General features: G+C 36.4%; 1 protein-coding gene across 4 annotated transcripts in view; it reads right to left on the bottom strand.

Annotated features, from left to right (window-relative positions):
- Window positions 1-23,744, bottom strand: part of CRIM1 (cysteine rich transmembrane BMP regulator 1) — a 249,232-nt gene that overhangs the window by 42,991 nt on the left and 182,497 nt on the right. For 3 of the 4 annotated variants that reach the window (XM_069072192.1, XM_069072190.1, XM_069072189.1), the window contains 4 exons: window positions 17,364-17,492; window positions 8,137-8,293; window positions 3,275-3,396; window positions 513-728 (listed from right to left, as the gene is read on the bottom strand). In XM_069072192.1, coding sequence (XP_068928293.1) covers window positions 513-728; window positions 3,275-3,396; window positions 8,137-8,293; window positions 17,364-17,492 — 624 coding nt within the window. The remainder of the gene's footprint in view (window positions 1-512; window positions 729-3,274; window positions 3,397-8,136; window positions 8,294-17,363; window positions 17,493-23,744) is intronic. The other variant, XM_069072191.1, reaches the window with a different exon arrangement.

Here is a 23,744-nt window from a genome sequence, read left to right as displayed (position 1 = left end):
TGCTCCTTTGAGTCTTCCTTCCTGGCCTCCATCCTTCCTTCTTTCCTTTCTTTCAGGTTCCAAATCCAATACTATGTACTGTACTATACATCTCCCTGTTGCACCACACTGCTGACTTCCTCCCCAGTCCTTGCATCTACATATGGCCAGGGGGTACATGAAAAACAGTCCTTTTCACAGCTTTGAGTATGATCTTTGTATTTAGCTAAACATTTAATTTTTATGCTTGCATTTGTTGTTGCTATTGCTGGAAAAAAAACAACAAAACAAAAACCACCTTGCACTTACCCCTTTAGAAGAGGGTAAGTTTCTTGTGAGTAAGAACTATTACCAGTTTTGATTCTGTATCCCTTGAATCTAACAGACTGCTTGGCACATAGGTGGTGCTTAATAAGTGCTTACTGAATAGTATCTGATCTGTTTCTATAAGCCAGATCATAAATCCAGAAATGCAAGAGGAAAGATAAGGCAGACAGTATTTCCTTAAGGACAAGACAGAAACCAAGCTTTACTTGAACATGATGGGCAGCACTGTCCTGGCCGGATTGTGGGATTGCTGCAGGCAGGTACAGGACAGGTGATCAGGGCACACATTTCCCGTCCATTATGACAGTAGCATTCCCGGCATCCATCATGCCAGCTTTCCTCATTTTTATGATGTCGTCCATCCATAGACAGGCAAGTACCTGTCTGCACAGGGGGCCCAATGGATGCTGAAGGCGTAGCTTCTGTAGAAGATAGTGAGAAAGCAGCTACATATAAAAGCAGTTCCATCAGAGGAAGAAAGTCTATGTAATATATAAATTTAACTTCAATGGCTTATTTTTTTTTTTTTAGGGAAGCTTTGGTAACTGAAACTGTGGATCAATATCTCCCTCCCTCTGGTTCAGGAGTATGATAGCAGAAAAGATGGAGGTAGAAGAATCATTTCAAGCCTCCTTTGGTGCCCCAGTTTCCATGGTAAAACAGGAGAGTTGGTGTGTGTGTTTGTGTGTACACAGAGAATTTCCGATACAAAAGGTCACTTCTTCTGTAACATATTGTTTAGTCATTTCAGTTGTGGATGACTTTGTGACCCAATTGGAGTTTTCTTGGCAGAGATATGGAGTAGTTTGCATTTCCTTCTCCAGCTGACTTTATAGATGAGGAAACTGAGACAAACAGGGTTAAGTAACTCACTCAGGTTCACACAGCTAGTAAATGTCTGAGACCAGATTTGAATTCAGGAAGATGAGTCTTCCTGACTATAGACCCAGCACTCTGTATACTAAGCCACCTAGCTGTCCCTGTAATATATTAGCATTGCTGTAATCTGTTAATTTTAATATTACATGGTTCAGCCCTCCCTTCTTCTCTCCCATTCAAAATCAAATGTATTTATTTCCATAAGGAACTCAAAATCAAGAAGTTTGAAAAAAAATTTTTTAAAGGAAGCTATCTGATGGAGTAGCTAGTCATTTAAAATGGATTTCCCTGGGACACAACAAAGCTGATTTGTCTGGGTAATTGTAGGAATAAGGTATAAGCTTCATTTCATTTACAATAGAGGTTTTAAACTTGGGGACACTAGAATTGATTTGTTAAAGTTTTGATATGTAAATTTCACTACAATTGGTTTCTTTTGCAATCTTATGTATTTTGCTTTTAGCATACAAACATATTACTCTGAAAAGGGGTCTACAGGCTTTACCAGAATGCCAAAGGGACCGATGATATAGAAAATCTTAAGAACTACTGATTTTTAGGAAGAAAAAATTTCAGGAGAGGAAGCCTGAGGACAGGGGAATATCTGATAGCAGACACTTTTAGTTTTCTGCATGTGTACATTTAATTACATACTTCTTTGGTGAAAGACTACTTTCACGTTAAATTCACCTTTGTGGGAAATTACGTGGGAGTGTCTAATGATTTTCCATAGGCACCCTCTAAGAGATATCAAAGGAACATCCTGACATTTATCAACCATAGAGGGGGTTGACTAACATCTCCTTCTGATACCTCATTGTCATATGACTCACTCCAGTCTGACATTTACTGCTATGCCTGGTTTCCCCTCCATAGAACAAGAAGATGCCCCCAACCCTGGGTACCATCTGATGCTTTGTCCTCTCTGCCCCTTGCTTTCCTGCCTCCTTTTGTGTATTCTCTCAAAAGAGGACATTCAATGATAAGCTTCTTGAGGAGAGGGACTGTCTTTCTTCTTATTAATTGTCTCCTCTGTGCTTAGCACAGTGTCTGGCACATAACAGGGGCTTAATAAATGTTTATTACAAGTATCAGAAATGGGAAATATGAAGGTGACCCTGGGTTTCCAAAGGCTATCTGAGTGGAACCCAAGATCTGGCAAGAGCTAAACTGGAAAGATGTTGAGTAATGACTTAGGAATATTGTGTCTACAGCTTAAGAACCAGAAGTCAATAACCAGAAGGCTGGTCATCAGCTGATGAATATTTACATTTGGTCAAAGCAACTCAAGAAAACATCTATTAAGATGCAGAGCGATTTGTATTTATATTTGTGGAGGGAATACCCATATTGGTGAAATCAAATATCTTTTGTCAAGTAGAAGTAGAGACACAGGGGTGTAATGACCTGTTACCAGTGATAACTTGAGCATAAGAAATGGCATAAAAGAATTTATTGGGGAGCTACCTATGATCATAAAAGGAAATGGCATGGTTATATAGAAAGAATGAGAGACAAACAAATAGACCACTCAAATGGTACACTGGTATTCCCAAAATACTGAAGAAAATAAAAACAAAAAAATTAAAGGGAAGGAATTGGTAGGGACTACATGAAAGACTTATGGGAATAAAAGAACTGGACATAATAAGAAGGAATGTAAGAGTCATCATCTACGCTGGTGGGGGGAGTGACCACACTGTTGAAAATTCAGTTATCTGAAAATATCAAAGTTAAATAGGTCCCTGATTAAATAGACATATATGGAGTGATGAAGGTGAAAACTACAGTTTTTGAGTAGAGAAGAAAGTGAGAAGCTAAGAAAGTGACTACACTGGCAAATGTGCTTGTTAATTACATACTATTTTAAATTCTTTCCTAAGCCTATATTACATTAAGAAGACAGAAATGAAGAGAACTTAAGGGTTTTTCCTTTAGAAAGTGATTGTTAAACTTCAGTGGAAGAAACATTCACTTAACATGTCTCATTAATAGTACAACACATTCCCTCTTTTGTCTTTTTTTTTTAAAGAAAAAAAAAAAGAATCCTTGGTTGCTTTGAAAACAGTGGGGATGTGTTCAGACTTACCTCGGCACTTACAGATAAGACAACCATGACTGTCCACCTGGAAACCCACTGGACAAATTTTACTGCATGGGTGCTCAGGACATTTCTTACAGCGGCAGATGTCACAGCCATGCTTATTCTTCCTAGATAATTGAAATTTTGTCAAAGGTCAAAAAATTACCTAAAACATCTCACATGATAATCAAATACTCAAATCAGAGGTCACAGAAGTGAAACTACTATTGCTCTACAGGCACTCTGAAGACACAGGTTATTACAGTCTCCAGGGCAAATCTTGATTATGCTTCTTGGAGAATCCTTTTAATCAGGACAACTATATCCACAATTTAGAACTGATGAGTAAACAATTGCAAAAACAGGATGGATAATTAAGGACCTTCCTCATTGCCACTTCTGAGAAGAGAGGAAGCCAAGAGCCTGCTTTTGTTGTATTAATTAAGTGCAACACACACCCCACCTAGCCTGACTATGAAATTTGAGAAATTAAAGAAAGTTTTAATATCAGCAAAAAACCTGCCATGAATATTAGTGGCAAATGGAATATTAAATATGATAATAGCTCTTTATAACCATTTACCAAGTCCTGTCTTAACTACTAATCTGTGAGGTAGTTAGTGCAATTATTATCATCTTCATTAAATAAATGAAACTAGGGCTAGCAAGTAAATGCCTTGGCTCATTTGGCTAGTAAATGTCAGTGCTAAGATTGAACACAAGTCATCCTTATTCTAAAGTCCAGTGCTCTTTCCACGATTCCATTATGTCTCTGGAAATGTCATTTTCTGGGGCAGTATCCAGGTACACATCACATGCTCAATAAATGTTAACTTGACTTATGACTTCTTAAGCTCTTTTCTTTTCTTCTTTAGTTATCAGACTCCCACATGAAACAAGAACGCATGGAAAAGCAGTTAGGAAATAATATTATCTTTATTTGTTTATTCAGGTCTTCCTGATTGCAAATAGAGCGTTCTATCAACTGTGCCACCTAATTTACCTACAAGACTGGATTAGAATATATACATCACACCATTCTGAGTACTCACAATTGTATATTTAAGGAAAAAATATCTGAAACCCTTATGTAAAGATCTCTACTTCTTATAACACGAAAGAGGAGAATGGCATGGCTTTCCTGAATTGACACTTCATTTTTAATTTTTCCCATGTCATACTGATAGGAGGATTTCTGGTACATCATTCATGTAAGCACTGCCACAGAAGGGACTATGACTGGACAAGGGGGGGGGTCCTCATCATGCCAGATGAAGTAGCTAGACTTGGGTCAGGAAAACCTCTGTTTAAATCCTGTCTCTGATACTAACTGTATAGCTGTGGAGAAGTCATTTAGCTTCTCTGAGAATTAGTTTGCTCACTTAGAAAATGGAGTAAGAGTGGAACAGGGTGTTGTGGGGTTAATGAGATAACCTATGTAAAAATGCCTTACGGAACTTAAAGTGCTATATAAATATTAGATATGATTGCCTTAGCAGCCACAAGAATGAATGCTTAAATTCAATTATTCCTCTTTCCTAGCTCATCTTAGCCAAATTGTTGTTAGAAGACAGTTGGAGGAAGATGTACCACTCTTCTTATAAGCCGAGATAAATTCTTCTAAGAGAACTTAGAAGTGGAAATGGGAAAGTTGACTTGTCACTGAGATTGTGTTAAAAATGGATTACTTGTGTTTGCTTTCATTGGCCAATTTCAAAGAGCTCAAAACACAGTTCTGTGTTCCTCTATATAAGGAGTATTTACTGAATGTTGATTGTCCTGGGAACTCTATGCATAATGATAAGGGGCATTTACCATTGATGTCATCTTCAGTCGCTAGATCTAAGTTCTAGCCAGACCATTCCTCTAAAACGATACGCACACGAAGTATACATTTAGCTCTATGCCATATATATCAACAGGGGGAGGGGGAATCATCTCTTGACATGACTACAAGAAGGGACACAAGGCCTACATAGTGTTTCTTCTTAAAGATCTCTTGTTGAGAGGTGGTTTGATCTGAAGGCATCCTTATTCTCCAAAGGGATATGACAACTACACTGAAGCAGCTGGCTCCTGCTAGGACTGGGACTGCTGTTTAGGAAGCAGCATTACCAGACATCTTATGCAATGGTTGTGTTGTTGCTGTTGTTATTTTTTACAGCAATCTGTGCTTTCATCTACGTATAGAGCTCTAAGTAAGAAACTTCTACCAACATAGATTTGTACCTTTCCTGCAACCTACAGCCTTGGAGAATTTCTGAGAGGTTTAGTAACGACTTAGATTACCCTATAGGTGTGTTGCAGAAACAAGGCTTGAAACCAGGTCCTTCTGATCCCAAAGTTGGCTCTCTACCTATTACACCACTCAGAGGATCTTTAAACAAGCTTTCTGTGATAAACTCTAGAAAACTGAGACATATGCAATGCTCTTTTATCTATGTACATACTCTCTCTCTCTCCCCCTCTCTCCTTCTCTCTCTTTAATTGGGGTTAAGTAACATTCCCAGGGTCACACAGCTGGTAAGTGTCTGAGGTCAGATATGAATTCAGGTCTTCCTGACTCTAGGGCTGGTGCTCTATCCACTGTGCCACCTAGCTGTGCTCCTCCCCCCTCCCCCCACCCGCCCTTTTAAGATGAGGTATACTTCTCTAGCCTAGGCTGGAAGTACAACAGCCACTCAGTGGCTTGATCCTAACATAAGGTTGGCGTGAAACCTTCTCTGTTTCTGATATGGGCCATTTTATCTTTCAGTAGGCAGCCTGATGACTCTGATTGTAGGGGCTCACCATACTGGTGCCAGACCTAATGCAGACACTCAATCAACCTCACTGCAGTTTGGAACTCCTGAGCTCAGGAGATCCACCAGTCTCAGCCCCTCTAGTAGCAAGGATTATAGGCATGTATTCCTACACTGATTATACAGGTGGTTTCTAAAATGTAACTTATCAAATTAAAATTAGAATCAAAGAACATTAGAGCTAGAAGGGACCTAATATGTCATTTAATTTGATCCCAGGTAAGGAAATAAGGTAAGGAACAGGTAAGGAAATAAAGGTTCAAAGATAGGAAGGAATTTGCCCAAGGTTTTATAGTTAACTAGTTAGTGGAAGAATTAGAATTTGAACATAGGTCCAGTCTCTCTAATTGGTCCTTTTATCCATTATACTGCATTATTCTTCATATATGAATATATGAAAGATCTGAGTTCATCACTGTGGGGGAAATCTCCAATGAAATAACTCCTACTAAGGGAGTCAGGAATTTGTCTGTAACTTAACCTATAAGGCCTGGGGAGTTGCTTGAAGAGCACAGAGGTTAAAAGACTCACCCAGGATCACAATACTAGTGTGTATCAGACAGAATTTGAACCTAGACCTTCCTCTCTCCATGCCCAGCACTCTAACCACTATGTCATACTTGAGAGGCAGGGTGGCACAGAAGAAAGAATGCTGGATTAGGAGGCAGGAAAACCTAGGTTTTAATCCTATCTTGGAAACAATAACAGAGTGACCCTGGGCCAATCCCTTAACTTCTAGGGGCTTTAATTTCCTCCTCTGTAAAAATGATGGTGTTGGACTTAATGAAATGCCCATTTATAAAATACATTAAAGCACTTCAGTATAAAAATAATCATTATCATTATCCAATCCTGAATTGAAATGACTTTTTCATTTCCTCTAAATGATAATTCTTAGAGGCAGATTAGAGAAGATGGTTGGATACAGGAAAGGGGGCTCAAAGTTAAGGAGAGGAGGCCCTTGAATTTATTAGCAGTTCTGAGCTAAAAATATAAGTGTAAAAGACAACTAGAAAGATTGAGAAAGATAGGAAAAGGTAGAAATAGCAAAACAAATAACATTACAGCAAAATTAGCAAGGACTTAAAAATACCATCATTATGCCAAATCCTAGTTAGTTAGTGGGATAATCAAAGAAACAAATGCCAAATTTCTTATTATTTTTCCCCTCCAAAGGTTTAGAATCTCATCGTATGCAACTCAATATGAGGTAAATGAAAGTACTACTATTATCTTCAATCAGATTCTTAAGATTATCTGTTATGCCAAGAATATAAATTATGATTTCTTCAACAGAACCAAGATAAAGATTCTCACTGCTAAGGTCAGGGAAGATATGACTTAGTTATCTAAATGACTGTCAAACCATCTTAAGGAAAGATTAAAGTACCATAACATGGATAATGAAGATGATAAACACTTGTGATAATCCTAACTAGACTGGAATTTCAAAATAGGTGCTTAATAATGCTTTCTGAATTGAATTGTCATGAGGAAATTCTCTCTTTTACTTTATTAATGGAAGTTTATGAGAAGTATCTAAGGTGTTCCAGAAAAAGGCATGGATTTAGTGCCAGAGAACACTGACTCAAATTTTAGCTCTGCCACTTACTGCCTTTATGACCTCAGGGATGTCCCTTTACCTTTCTAGGCCTCAATTTCCACATCTGTAAAATATGGTTGGACCTATAAGATCCCTTCTGACTCTAAATCCTTGATATATATATATTTCATCATAAAGGAACCTTAAGCTATTAGATATTCCCATGGCATAGATTCTAAGGTCGGTGTTACTAATACGATTCAGGAATATATCCAGAAAAGAAAAAGAAATAAAGAAAACTTAGCTCTTGTTAGATAGTTAAACCATTTGGGAATTACAATTTTAAATTAAAAAAAAAAGTTTTAAAAATAGTATTAAAAAACATGAACAAAATGAGGATATGCTTTTTTCTCCTCACACCATTAAATTTTCCTCATAACCATATATGAAATAACTAAAGTCAATAGGATCTAAGAGTTTAATAGATTTACAGGTAATCAGGCTTTCTGGACTGAAATACGTACAGGTATCCAAACGGACAATACTTGTCACATATTACAGGCTTGCATTTCTTAGGCCGAGGGCGGCATTGACATATCTCACAGTTCTGGGCATCAGCTTGGTAACCAAAGGGACAGTCCAAGGTGCACCCTCGCATAAGGCTTGTACACAGCTCCTCCCCTGTGAAGAACATGAAGAGCACAGTTTTCTAAAGATGGCGGTGAGCGATGTCAGGACAAACTGAAATGTCTGCCCAATACCTTCTAAAATCCCAAGAATTAAAATTTCCACAAGCTGATATGAAGTTACTTGACCCTATGCATTTTAAAGGTCTTACCGTAAGTATTAGCATTATACAATAATTGTTGGAAAGACTCCTGTTGTGCCATCCTATGTACATATGACTCACTAGTATAGTATTTATTTACAAGGCAAAGTCCAAATTTTAGTCTGAGACAAATCTATTTTTTATCTTTTTTATAAAAGAGAGTTTCCTCTCCACCCCTAACTCTTCTTGAAGTACACTTGGATCTGGTACTCAGGAAGTAGGCTGACAAACGTTACTTAAGATACTAGTGAAATGAAATGGGTTTCCATATCAATTTTCTTTCTTTGAAAAAACAACTTTTTCTTCATAAAAAAAATCTGGCTATTATGGAATCCTGAGAGTTATGTGCAATGCAATCAGATTAGATGAGTGATTATTAAGCCAATATCAACAAACCTTTGAGAGACTATGGAAAAATAGAAGAAACATCATAGGACTGGATATGGGCAAATGATCTTCCAAAAAAAAGGGGATAGGGTGGGGGGGGTGAGAATTCAGTCTGTAAATTTTAGGCCAACAAACAACTTTGATTCCTGGCAAAATTCTAGAATGTCATTCAAGAGCTACTTTGTGAATGGTTAAAAAAGGAAGTTTACCTTCCAAGGCTCTGCATGGCTTCATCAAGAACAGGTCATTTTATATTAAGCTCATTTTCTTTTTAAGAGGCTTGCTAAGCTACTGTCAGGGAAATATCACAGATATAGTTTTAGCAGTAATCCTAATCAGTTGATTCAGAACTGATTGAATGGCTGAACCAACTAAGTGGCCATTAATGACCCAATGTCGACTTTGAAGGACTTGAATGCAGTGGTTGAGGGATCTGTGCTTGGCCTTGTGCTACTTTTTTTAATCACTAAGATAAAGGCATAGATGGCACACTTAACAAATATGCAGATGACACAAAGTTGAAAGGGACATCTAATATAATGATTGTCAAGGTTAAAAAAGGATCATGACAGGTTAGCACACTGAACCAAATATAACGAGATGAAATTTATATGGATAAATGTAAGTCTAGTCTTTGATTCAAATAATCAATTTCAGAAGTACAAATTAGGGGAGTTGTGGACTGCATCTATAACACTGTATTCTGTAGTCCTATTTATTCTCTATGTATTTAAATGTATTTCTGTTGTTTCACCTGAAAGAGTACAAATTTCCTTGAGGACAAGGATTGTTTCATTTTTGCCTTTATATACCCATTGCTTACCTCACAGTCAGTACTTAATAAATGGCTACTGATTGATTAGTTGATATATACACTGATAAGCTAAATGGTGATAAAGGACCTGAGACCATTCCATATGAAGACTAATGGAAGGAACTGAGGATGTTTTAACATGAAGAAAGGATTTTCAAGGATATGATAGTTATTTTTTAATATGTGAAAGGCTGTCACATGGAAAGAAGCAGATTTAGGCTTGATGTTAGGAGAAACTTACTAACACTTAAAACTAACCAAAAAATGCAATAGAGATGATGGGTTTCCCCTACTTAGAAGTCTTTAAGTGAAGACAGGCTGATCCTTTGGGAGCATACTATAGGCAGAGTTATTGTTCGGGTACAGATTGGATGAAATGTAATCAACTATTTATTGACCAATAATTTAATCACTTTTTTTTTTGAGGGGGGAAGGCAAGGCAATTGGAATTAAGTGACTTGCCCAAGGTCACATAGCTAGTAAGCACCATCAAGTCTCTGAGGCCACATTTGAACTCAGGTCCTCCTGACTCCAGGGCTGGTGCTCTATGCACTGAGCCACCTACCTGCCCCTTAATCACCTGTTTTTAAAATTACATGCTTTACAAGAAATGTTAATTTGGAGATTTCTGACATAATCTTTATTGGTATTGGTACTATCTGCCATGACGGCATTTGGAGAGTACCTTTAACCTACATGTATCATGTGTTTATATGCTCTCTGCCTATGCTCTCAAAAAAGTGCAGTTGATCATCTCTACCTAAAGCCAATACATGCATGTAAAATATGAAAAATGACAGTTTTGGGGGAGGATTTCCAGGTGTCATCATGAAAGATGAGTTTTCATTAAACCTGAACACTGTTGATACTAAAACAAAAACAGAATAAGCTGCTTTAGGAGGCTGTGCATGGCACTGGCCACACAAAGTGTGTGTACAATGGCCTTACTAGGTTAAAAAAATTACATTTTAAGGTTAATCTGAAGGGACCAAAATGGACAGCCATTTTCGGATGAAGCTTTTAGATGCTATATTTTACCAATATAAGTTTTTAGTATTTCAATAGTGAGTTCCTCCCACCTAGAAAAAGGAAAATGGAAGATGGCTGCTATACATACATATGCATATGAAATATATATTAGAATAATATAATTTTCTTTTTCCCCCAGCAAAAGCCTTTTGCCACATATATTAAATAAGAATAACCACAGGCCCATGTAATTTCTCTGCAGCAACTGATTGCTAATTTGCATATCTGAATGCAAAATTTCAGACAGCTCATTTTAAAATTTGTAATTATAAAATCTGAAAGGTCACAGTTCTTCTACTCTTCCTTATGGGAATGATGGAGAAGAATTTAAAACTTCAAAACACAAACTCTTTCTTTCCAGCTCAGATTATGATGATTTAAATAGGAGTGGAGAAGGGGAAGATGTGAATTAATGTAGATGCTCTACTAAATCAGTATCCAATTGAATTAACTTGCAAGAAAATCCAAGAATGCCTTTTGGGAGATCGGGGCAGATCTTCAACTTGGAGGGAAAATCAGAATCACTACGAATCAAGCTCCTAAAATAACTCCCTGCTTTGAACAGGCCTAACATAATGTCTCTGGGCCAAAAGGGAGACAAGATTAATTTACATCAGTAATAATAATACTTTACTGACAGCTAGATGGTTCAGTGGATAGAGTTCTGGATCTGGAATCAGAAGATCTGAATTTAAATCCACTCTCAGATACTCCATAGCAGTATGACCTTGGTCTGTCTCAGTTTCTTCACATGAAAAATGGGGATGAAAATAATAACACCTATTTCCCAGGGTAATGGTGAGGACAAAAGATATTTGCAAAGTGCTTTATAAAATAGAAAGCTGTATATAAATGCTAAATACAATTATTGTTGTTGCTTTTAGGGATAGTCATCATCCTGGAGAAAAGGTGGCCTATTGCCATTTAGACTTAGCCTCACTGACAAAGGCTAACTATTTATTAATTAGGGACTTGCAGAGTTATAAGAAAGGCACATCTATAAAATGTCATAGATGTAAATATGATCATAGATTGTGTGGGATGAGGGGCTTATAAGCTGAAGGGAAATTTTAGTGTGACAAGGGAATTAAAATGAAGAGAACTGGAGCAGCAAGGTGGTGCAGTGAGTAAAGTGCTGGCCCTGGAGTCAGGAGGACCTGAGTTCGGTTCTGGCCTCAGACACTTAACACCCACACAAAAAAAACTAGCCGTGTAACCTTGAGCAAGTTACTTAACCCCAACTGCCCTCCAAAAGGCAAAAAAAAAAAAAAAATCAAGAGAACTTAAATATGTTAGGAATAGTGGCTTGCCTTTAACCTTCCCTGACATGGCTTACCTTACTTGTTCTCCACGACCTGGATCTTTCCCAGTTTTTTCCAGCCATCTACTTCCATCACTATGTAAGAATAAATCTGTTTCTAGGATACTACTAGTCTAGTTGAATATTTCAATAGCCCATGTTTTTGCCTCACAGAGAAAATTTTCACTTGATTGTCCACATGACACAGACAAGGTAGTCCACATTCCAAGTATTTGACATGGAATTTCTATCAAAGATAAGTAAAAAGTCTTAGCAAATGGAACAGGTGAATGGAAAAAAACTCAGCATATTTTAAAATAGGTCAAAAAAGACTAGGGGAAGGGCATATAAAAGTTTAGAAAGTTTAAAAGCACCTCAGGAGAAATCCATTTAAAGGAAGGTTCATAATATTTCAGAATAATTACATTAGTGATCTCTTAGAGCAACTTTCAATTTTACTAAGATCACTGTAAGAAAAGGAAAAAGCACAAGGATGAAAACATCATATAGGACATTAGTCCAAGAGAGACAGTCGGTTCCCTCTCTTGTAGAGATGAGACATTAGCTTTCTTTAAAAGTGTGTCTTCATTTATTTCTTGACTTCTCGTGATTTCATTTTAAGAATTCTTATTTCCAGTGATTTCAGTTCTCTTATGGATCACCTAGACACAGCTAGGTGGTGCAGTAAATAGAGCACTGGACTTAGAGTCAGGAAGATCTGACTTCAAATCCTACCTCAGACATTACTAGTATGATTCTGGGCAAATGACTTAAATTCTCTCAGCTTGACTTTCATCATCTGTAAAATGAGGGGGTTGGACTCAATGGCATCCAAAATCTCTTCTAGCTCTTACTCTATCACTATGAAATACTTTCTTGAATGCATCATCCTTATTTCTTGTCTCTGGTTCTGAGAAAACCAGCATTGTATTCAAATTCTCTGAAATTTACAGGCTCTTCTTTTTCTTTAACTACAAGAATGTTATGACACAGGAAAAAACCCTGAATAAACAGGATTACAAGTATGTTCAGACAAAAGCCTATTTTTGTCATGTACTTTCTGCATACTTTTAAAGTACATGTTTCTACAAGGTTAGATTTCAACTGTTGGGTGCTTGTCATCATGTGCCAAACGTACTCATAGCAGCTTGTCTTTAATTAGGCTATTGAGCTCTTTACCTTCCTCTTAGGGTGAGTGGCATTTACCTGTTTCCCCTTTGTTGACTCTAAGTGTGGGGGAAGGGGACTTTTTTTTTCATTTCTATGAAAATGAACAGTCTGCAACTTTCTCAGAATTGAGAGGGCTTGAGGTTCATTGCTAATTTAGGCAGTTGTACCTAGAATACATTTTTGACTGCACCCCTGGTTTAATGCACCATCAGGAGTGTTGCCATTGTAAAGAAAGGCATGAATAATGGAGAAATATTGTTCCAGTCATTATTCCAAATGATTGGAACAATGACAATTCTATCTCTTCTCAAGATAGAGACATTTACTCTTCTAAACAGTATGTCTGCATTTCTTACCATTTCATGATATCATTGGAGGGAGTGATAACTGTGACTAAACTTCAGTGTACAAATGTTCATGTGATTTGAGAAATATGTAAAAATTTCATCAGACAAAAAAAGGAGAATCAAGTCAAAGGTTGTACCTGGATGTTACCGACTCCAAGAGTTTAAATAACAAACTGTGAGGTAGGGCACTACTTTGATTTAATGTTTACTATTTTTTAAAATCATGAGTGAAACTGCAACTCAATATGTTGAGTAATCAAAAAGAAAGTGTTGAGTAATCTATCATGTATTCAAAAACAAGTCTAAACTCTAAAGTCTTTTAATTATAAAATGGTTTGGGCTAATGACTATACAACTGTGGCACATGGAACCGTGGAAGCTTAAATGACCACTTCAGTAACAATGATGAAAAACTTATTTATGTAACAAAGTAGAACTCAAAGGTCTGCAATGGGTGGAAATTGAAAAGAGGAAAAATTAGGCTTGTCAGGAGAAATATCCTAATAATTATAGGTATCTAAATGTATGAAAGATGATAGTTTTCCTGTTATTCAAGCAGTGGACTGATGACCATTTATTAGATATGCTGTAATTAGGGATTCTATTTTGTGTATGGTTTATATGAGATAGCTCCACAGGGGCTTATCAACTCTAAAATGCATCGAAATCCATCAGTTGTTTTCAATCATTGCAGGGGGGGGGTAATGTGTGGAGGGAGAATTAAGAAATATTCTTGAACACCAAGAGCTTACCTTCTAATATATTAGTAGATGAAAAAAAGAGAAATTTTGAGAGTTAGATCTGTTAGATGGTAGGACACAAAGTAACAGGAGGAAGATGGCAGGGCAACAGGGAACTGGTTTTGCTGAGGCCAATGTGAAGAAGAGAAGAACTCATGCAGAATATGAAAGAAAGGAGGAATGAGTTTCTAGGGAATAAATACTATCTGGTTTCCATTGTATTTTTTGGTAGCCAGACTGAAATTGCCTAATCACAGAAACTTAGCAATATTAGAATTGAGGTGTTGGCAGTGTTTTCTTATCTGACTGCCACTTATCTTATGAGGGCTTCACCTGTGTGTGTGTGTGTGTGTGTGTGTGTGTGTGTTTCCTAATATTGCTTGCAAGTTTCTAGTGCATCTCCCATGCTCACTGGGAAAGCATGGGGATGCACCTCTTCTCCAATTCAGGATGATACAGCTAAGAAATTCCACTTTGCTACTACCTCTGTTTCTGTTCATTTCTCTTCCTTCATCTTAATCCTGACTCTTCATATTTCTCTCCTCTCTTTCCTCCCCACTCCCTCTTCTTTTGCCAAGTGTAAGGTGGCAGTGAAGAAATTCTGGTGGGACATGGCAAAGAAACTCCTATTTAGAAGTCTGACATATGACTTGTGACTAGATCTTGGGTGTCAGATAAAATTACTTTATATGACAGACTGCTAATCCTTTCTAATAGCCCTTGGAGTAGGGATGGTGAAGGGCTTCTTAAAATAAGGCTAGATTTCAAAACTAGCGCCTGAAGTGTGGGGCCAAGGGAACCATGTCCAATGCATAGTTCTAGAAGACGCTTCTTTCTGGATTGCATTTGAATGTCTGTCTTAAGGTAGAGCTATACATTTCAGACAAGACTGTGAGTGTGGCATTCTTGTACTGCCCAAAAACTTGGAACACATTGATGATGTCTTACGTATGATCCAAGTATAAGAGACCCTCTCCTTTCACAGGGGATATATTTTAGTGATCTCTGCCAACAAGGAAGTCTGCAAATCTGCTTTGCTGTGCATAAATATAGACGAAAGGGGATTTGTTTCAGACATATTTAAGCTGACATCTCTTTCTAAAGCTAGTTCTTTTCTCAATTATTTTTCAAATTCTCTGATTATGTCAGGGGAGAACTTGTTATTAGGTGCTAATCTCTCCTTTTGATAACTGTTAAGCTCCAAATAATGTGTAACCAAGGAGGATCACTATTTTTTAACTGTTTTTTTTTTTTTTTTTGCATCACAGTGTCTCTACCCAAAGGTCCTAACTTAACTTAATGAGGAAAGACCTCCTCTATCTACCCTGCAGTGGCACAGGCAATAGTTTGGAATTGCCAGAAAACTAACAGCAATGACAGGTTGATGGGGCAAGAGGCAAATATCTAAAAACGAAAAATTCAAAGCTATAAATTATAAGAATCCCTGCATTTATGTTTGGCACTATTTGGTTGCTTGTTTCTATTTGTAATGATGTGAGAGATTTATAATAAGATGATCTTTACTAAACAAGTATCTCATATCAAGCAGATATAACAAGTTGAATTCCACAATGTTGAAATGACTTTTAAAAGTGATCATTAAACCAATTTCCATAATCTTTGAGAAATCAAGAAGGTGAAAATTTCATAAGACTGAAGACTGGCAGATTATTTATTTAAAATGAACAAAAAGGGGAAAATAGTAAATTCTAGAAACAGACCAGTGAGGATGATAAAATCTGACAATGAATTCAGCACTTAGAAAATAAATCAGTGATCACCAGGAACCAATATTGATTTATTAATAAGAACAAAATAAGCTAATTTCTCTTTGTATAGAGTAAGTACATAAGAAAAATACTACATATTTTCCTTTGATTTCAGTAAGGTATATAATAAAATATTTTATGATAATCTTGTGGATGAGATGGAAAAATGAAACTGGATGTTTCATGATACTGTTAAGTGGGTGCATAACTGACAGAACTATAGCCCAGGCATGACTGATGGATTAATAAACAATTGGAGAGAGATTTTTAGTGACATATCATAGGCCATATCAAATAGCTCATAAATGATATGAACAAAAACAATTAAGGCATGTTTATCAGATTTTTAAGAGGACACATTTAAGGGAAGTAGCTGAAATGCTAGATGACAGAATCAAGATTTCCAAAGACCTTAATGTGCTGGAAGGATAAACTAAAGTAAACAAGATTAAACTTAACAGGGATAAATGTAGAGTCCTGCATTTAGGCTAAAAAAAACCAACCAAACTTTTTTTGATGTGTGACTAGGGAAAACTTGGGTTTGGCAGAAGTTTATGTGAAAAGTATGTAGGGTTTTTAATAGACTGCAAGTTCATTAAGATTAACAGTGTGATGTAGCTGCTAACAATTTATATAATCTTAGGACCTTAATAATTGGTTTAGTAATCTTGGTAAGGACGCTTGTGGTTTCCCTGTACTTTGCACTGCTCTAGACTGCATTTGGCACTGTATTCAGTACAGTGCCATGAGAAACACCAGTAGATTATTATGTATGCAAATGAGAGTGATCACAATGGGAGACTTAAAAATCATATAAAATGAAAAACAATTGAACTATGTACAAATACTGAAGAAGATAAGAATTAAGTGGGGGAGCATGGAAGAAAGGTAAGCTCTACAAATAGAGAGGACAACTAGAAACAATGAGTGGAAATTAAAGTAAGTCAGATATTGATTCATTGTAAGGAAAAATATTTAAATAATGAGAGCTTTCAAAAGTGGAATGGAGTGTCTAATGAGGCAGTGAGTACTGTCACTGGAAATGTTTAAGAGAAGGCTGGGCAAATATATCTCAAAGAAATAATAGAGAAGATTCATGCATTGGGTAAGATCTAGAATACCATTGTGTGACTGATTTTTTTTTTTGGCTTCAGAAATCTTATGAATGGCCATTAACAGAATAACCAAGTACCTTTTCCTTTAACAAACCAGTGTATATTTATCTATGTAGATTAGGAAGACTTTTTCCATTTGGGTGTTGTCAAGGGAATGTCATGAACAACACTGAGGAAGAGATTAAGTCATGTAATATGCTTTGACAAAATCATATTAGTTCTGAGAAAAACATAATTTTCTGCATACTCACTGTTCTTGCACTGACAGATTCGGCAGCCATTGTGATCAAGTTTGAAACCATAAACACAATCCTTTTCTGTCAGAGTACAGTTAGATAAGACCCCACAAGCAGGCGGATCAACTGTAATGTACGATGGTTCTAAGAGTAAAAAAGAAAAAAAAATCCTTGAAACACATGAGTGCCTGATATGATAACATTTAATCTTGAAATAGCATACTAAGAAATCTGGTGAAGTGACTGAAGGAAAATCCTAAACTTTCCCATCCAGGATTTTTGGGAAATTTGTTTGAGTCCAGCAATGTTGTCTCTTTGAACAGATGAGGAATCTGGGCTAGTAACTCATATTTGAGTCTGTTTATACATTCTTTGCCCCTGCCCCCCAAAACTTAGATGACAGAAGCTTTCATGGAAGGTGGATGAGAAAGATCAAAAGTTCATTCATTTATCTGTTTTTTCTTCCTGCTGTTAGGTGGACTTTTTTTTCCTTCAAGGAAAAAAAAAAGACTGGAAAGAAGATGATGCCAGCTATGAATTATTCTGTCATCTTCCACAGCAACTTCCCTGGAACTAAGAAAATAGTCTCTCATGTATTCAGTAGGGGTCATTTTGAGCTCCATTAATATATACATCTGTCTTTCTTTTTCTACAAACCATATAACCACACAAGTAACATTACATTGATTAAGTGTATATGGTGCTCAGAGTTCAAATGACTGTCATGATATAATGTAGAAGCTTTGGGAAGAAAAGAAAACACCTATTCTCACAATGGGGGGAAGCAGGAGAACTTTCTGATACTGTGAAAAGATTCATTCAGAAACTGTGATAAAAATTAATGCTATGCCTTAAAAGACATACTAGATGTTAAGTTATTCAAGATAGGTAGAAAATATCAACCAAAATATCCAATTTGCTTAAGAGGCAAATTACTATAATCTCGGGTTCTGAAGAACATCCTCAAGGAGACCCAGGGAAATTATATGTACATATATATATATATATATTAATGCATTTTATTTATGTAATTTTTCCCCCCCAAAATGCCATGTATGCACTTTACACATGGCAAGTTATTCCCTATAACATGCCTCTGAGGGAACCAAGAACAGAATGTCTGTATATACCTTTTTTTTAATAGATGGAAAACATGAGGTTCAGAAAACATAAATGACTTATCTAAATTTACATAGCAGCTCAGTAGCTGGCTGAGAATAGAACAGACCAGTGGTTTCCTGACACAACCCAACACAGGAACCATTAGTTTATAATGTTTTCTCAAGTTTCATCTGCTGTGCCCATGGAAAAGGAATCAAAATAAAAGGTTAAGAAGTTCATAGCATTTTGCCTGTAATTGTTGGAAGAACAAGAAGATTTTGAGATTTTTATTCAGTTTTCTAATGTGCTATAGTTATTAAAATCTTGTCAGGTAATAATTTAGCATGTTGTATTACAATAATGAATTTGCTGGTGTTCTACCAGTAAAAATATGTATAGAGTACATAATCTTTGCTTTTAATACAACATGCATATTTTGAGTGATATCTTGTGTTTTCAGGTCAACTTTCCTGTGCTGTAATTTAACATGTCTCCTCTGACTGAAGTACAAAATGGGATAGTTGATGGATAGCTGGAAACCTCACAAAGAGTTACTGGCTAGATTTAAGTGGTATTTAACATATTTTAAGTGAAGTATAATGTTACTATTTTCTTATAGCACCTTAAAATTCATCATAACTAGGTAAGATTTCCTGCTTAGGACTATGTGGGGTTTTTTCATCATCTCTTTATTAACCAATCAGAATGACAGAGATTCAGTTTCTGACCACAACCTTCAGCCGCAAAGCCACCATTCCCCTGGGAAGCCACCTTCTGTTTAGAAACACAAGACTCTGAAAACAGCCTAATGCAAAGAAAAGAAGTGTAAATCATAGCCTATCCCAGCAAAGAGAGAGTTCCATATTCTACAGTGCCTAAAGCAGGAACCAAAGATTCTGGATTCTGGCCCCTGGTTAGCACAAGTGGATAAAATGCTGGATTTGGAGTCAAGAAGACCTTAGTCAAATCATTCCTTGGATACGTCTAGCCTTGTGACCCTGAGCAAGTCATTCAATATCTCTCAGCCTTAGTTTCCACATCTATAAAAACAGAGATAAAAATGGAACCTATCTCACAGGACTGCTGTAAGGATAAAAATGAGATAATATAAGTTGTTTTACAAATCTGAGTGAAGTTTTAAGCTCTAATAGCTTAAAATCATATTCAGACTTTTGGGGTACCCCATATATATATATAAAGTACTTTGGAAACCTTAAGACACACACTCTCTCTCATATATATATATATATATATACACACACACACACACACACATATATGTGTAGGTATGTAACATATAACATATGCATATTATATATTATAAATGGTGTGCTATGGCTATTATTATTTTGTTTTCATTTCTGTTAGTATGAGCACTGAAGAACAAGTGTATCTGTACTATATATCAAGCTGCACAAAAAGACAGATAGTATTAGATGGTCTTTTTTGACCATATGGTTTTATAAGACACCCACAAAATCTTTTAAAAAGTACACTGGGTAAGTGTACATTTAGATAAATATAAATCTGTATAGAAAAAAATTAGAATATACAATGTGGAATGCATTGCTATTTTATAGAACCTGAAAGATTTGCCCAGGGTGAATGAAGTCCTAATCATTCTGCTCCAGGTCCAAGTCAATTCCCCTTTAAAATGAGCTTTGCCTCACTCTCTTTTTTGCACTCTATTATCCTACTTATGTCATAGATATTTGGACACTTCTTTCCCTGCAATGTTGGCATCCTATTGATCTTTGTATCTCTACTGCAATGCATGTGCTATGTGCTTAAAGAAATGTTTTTAAATTAAATTGAACTGTTTTTAGAGAATGATTAGAATTAAGTTTAGCATACAGCCCATCTCCCTATACAAAGATGATACCACTGCTGCTCTTGTCACTTTTGAATTCTGTCCAGTTGTGGTGATGATTCAGTCCAATTAAATTTAACAGGGATTTATTAAGTGCCTCTATATAAAGTACTTATTAGTTTGTGCTATTCTCTGGTTCCCCTGCTGACTAATGGTTCACAAATGCAAAATGGCTGCCTAGGATTAGGGTTACAATGTGGAACTGAAACAGAACAGTGACTTGTCAGACAAGAGGGTCCCATACCATTGGTCCATTAGTACCATGCTTCAACCAGTTAAGCCAACCAGCAACATATACAACTATGCATAAAAGGTCTATATTTCTTTGTATTATCCATAGCACCCTGTGCTCAATAAATTTATTGAATAAATGAATTCTACAAGTATCATTCTTACTACATATGTAACCTCCATGAGGTGGATTATGAGGTAATGCAGGTTAAACCCCAGATGCCATGATTTAGTATAATGGGCAAAATTTATTTTTTTTTCATTAAAATATTGTGCAAGACCACATTGGCAGTAAGAGGCAGAACCCAGATTCTCTAACACCTGTATTAGGTGTAATGAATGTTAAATTCCATACTACAGGTATCTTTAAGACTTAACTGAACCACAGAATAACAGAATCACTCCTTTTGTGGGTGAGGAACTCAGGGCCTGGAGAGCACCTTGCCTCAAGGTCAAATAGCTAGCCAAACTCAGTCTAAAACTAAGGTCTCCTGATTCTCTGTCTAGTGCTATCCTTCTAAAAACATGGGACAAACTCAACAAATTATGTTACAACTCTGAGATGACTAAGCTGTTTCCCTGCAAATTAAGCAGTCAGAATTATAAATGATATTAATAATTCATCTTAGCTGTGAACACTTCCACATTATCTTTTTTCTAACATTTGGCAAGAAAGTATTATAAGATCATAGATTTATAACTTGACACGCCTTAGACATGGTGAAGAGTCCAACTTCTATTTCACAAAGAGAAGTGACTAGGTCAAGTTTATACAGTTAATAAATAGCAGAACTGGGATTTGAACTCATTTCCACTGACAACAAACCCAGCACCCTTTTCAAGGAACAATGCCTTTTTTCCTTTGTAGGGAAATTCTACATCTGTGAAGGGAAATACAGAACCAAATGCAAGTCAACATATTCTTTTAGATGCTATGGCAAGTTTCCTACATGTTTGATATAGTTGTCAATGGAACAATTGTTCATTCATTCATTCATTCATTCATTCATACAACAAACACTTAGCTCAGCACTTTTTTAAGTTCAGTGATTCTCTAATAGCCATGATTTAGAGGTAGTCTTTGTTGTTGCCTTCTATTATTTCATCCAGGGTAGATTTTAGCTTCACTTTAATGTACTTTTTAATGATCTTTGATCTTCCTCTTTCTGTACCTTATTTCCCCCTACAATTTTAGGCTACATCTGTAGGAGCTACATTTCCACAAGAACAAAATTACAACAGAAATACAAAATGATCCATCAACTATTGAAACAGTTTAATCACACTGGCATCAAATAGAGTTAAGTCTGTGTTTGCCTTCAAGTCCAACTTTTAGCCTTCAGAACTTGGCAATGTTGCTTACTATTCAGGAATAAGAATGCTTAAAAAAAGTACTTTTAGAAAAAAAAAGTACAGTGTAACTACTGACTGCAATATAAAGTTCTAAATAACAGAGATGAGACAACTATTTGGTACTTTGTGTTTCCAATGATAATTATTCAAGTTTTGGATTTTATAGCCTCAGGAGTGAGCTAGAACCAGTGGAATGCTTACTGGAGTTCTACAGAGACAGTTTTTGAAAAGGGAAGAGGTATTTCCAAGAATCAAGAGTCATTGCTGATCCTATCATTCTGCAATACCTTAAGCATTTGGGACTTTGTTGGCATAGACAGTCTCCTTCAACAATGCAGATTGTGAGTTCTTTATAGCATAAGAGATGGTCTTTGAGAAAATGAATCACACTAAAACCAACTTGGTGGCAAGCCTCTCTAAATTCAAGTAAGAGATATGTCCTTGGACATATCCACGTCAGCCTAATACTTGAAGCCTGTCTGTGATCCACTGGCATGAGCCTGTGGATCCTTAAATCATTTTCATTTAACAATGAGCTATCAGAGGACATTGGTGAATATTGTTAGAATGCACTTTAAATTATTCTGACTGGTTCTGATCCAAAGGAGCTTGAAGAAGTTTTATTTAGGTTTGATCTGTGGATAAAAAATGCATTTTGTTTTCTTGAAAGAAGGGAACCCATGCTATTTTACATGTCTCATGGAGAATGTTACATCATTACTGGGCAAAATCTCACTGGTCTATATGGCCCTGCTTCAAGGAGCAAAAAACCTAATTCCTACATAAATAATTGCTTGAAATCCCAGTGATAATTGCCTCCCCTGGATTTTTATGCTCATATAATATCCCTGGGAGAACATACATATTGTACTAATCTCATCAGAGAGCACATAACTTTCTGGAATGGGAGATCTTTATCATCTTTTCTCCATAAATAAAGTTGTTTTTTTTTTCCTGGAGATTATCAGTTCAAAATAGATTCTGCTGAGACTTTTGGAGGCACGAAACATGACTGCATACTGATGTGTGTTGCCTAGAGCAAAGAAAATAGCCACCACTGATTTAGATGAACAGAGAGGTGGCAATGGATCGCTTCCCCGAGTTGACACAAATAATTTGGGGTGGCAATCTCTACTATCAATAGTGTTTTTCCCTTTAGGGCTAAATAAATTTGGGAACTGAATGAAGTACTGCTTAAAGAATCACCCTGAAATTCCATTTTATTTTGTATTGAATCAGCTGAGGAATTAAAGAAATACCTTAAAGTCCTCCAAAGGAAGAAGGCTTGAAACAGCAGGAATTCATTGTCTTTGGCTACAACTATTTCTAAAGGGAACCCTGGAACAGCTTCTTTGTGGAGAAGGATTCTAGAAATATTTTCTGAGCCTAGAAGCAATAAAGAACAAAAATGGGTGTTTGTTACATCTATATCCAGTTTGCGTTTCCCTACCCCTAACATCTATGAGGGACCGGTTCATGTCTCAAGCTTTGTTATTCTGCCAAATGGTCTTTAAGGACTCTCCAAGCAACCTTGTACAATAAAAACAAACAAACAAACAAAAAACTCAACTAAAGTAAGTCTTAATACTGACTTAAGTTGGAGAAACTCAGCTACCTATTAAACACTATAAAAAAACCTCACATATAATAGTATGTGAGCAAGTACTAGTTTACTTTTATTTAACATTTTAGATCATATATGTTAGGTACCTATAGTTGCTCTCTTATCAGTAAACATATTTCTGAGATGCAGAGCTCATTTAGCTTCTCCGGATTTTTCAAGAAGGAAGCCATCAGCTATCAAATTTCCGAACACTAACACTTGGTATTTTTATAGCACT

The sequence above is a fragment of the Petaurus breviceps genome, unplaced genomic scaffold (assembly GCF_028583685.1).
Source record: "Petaurus breviceps papuanus isolate PSGF00001 unplaced genomic scaffold, PetGlider_PUasm1.0 90845, whole genome shotgun sequence".
NCBI classification, from domain to species: Eukaryota; Metazoa; Chordata; class Mammalia; order Diprotodontia; family Petauridae; genus Petaurus; species Petaurus breviceps.
The sequence above is the reverse complement of the archived record's forward strand: the minus strand, read 5'-3'. Positions and strand labels throughout refer to the sequence as shown.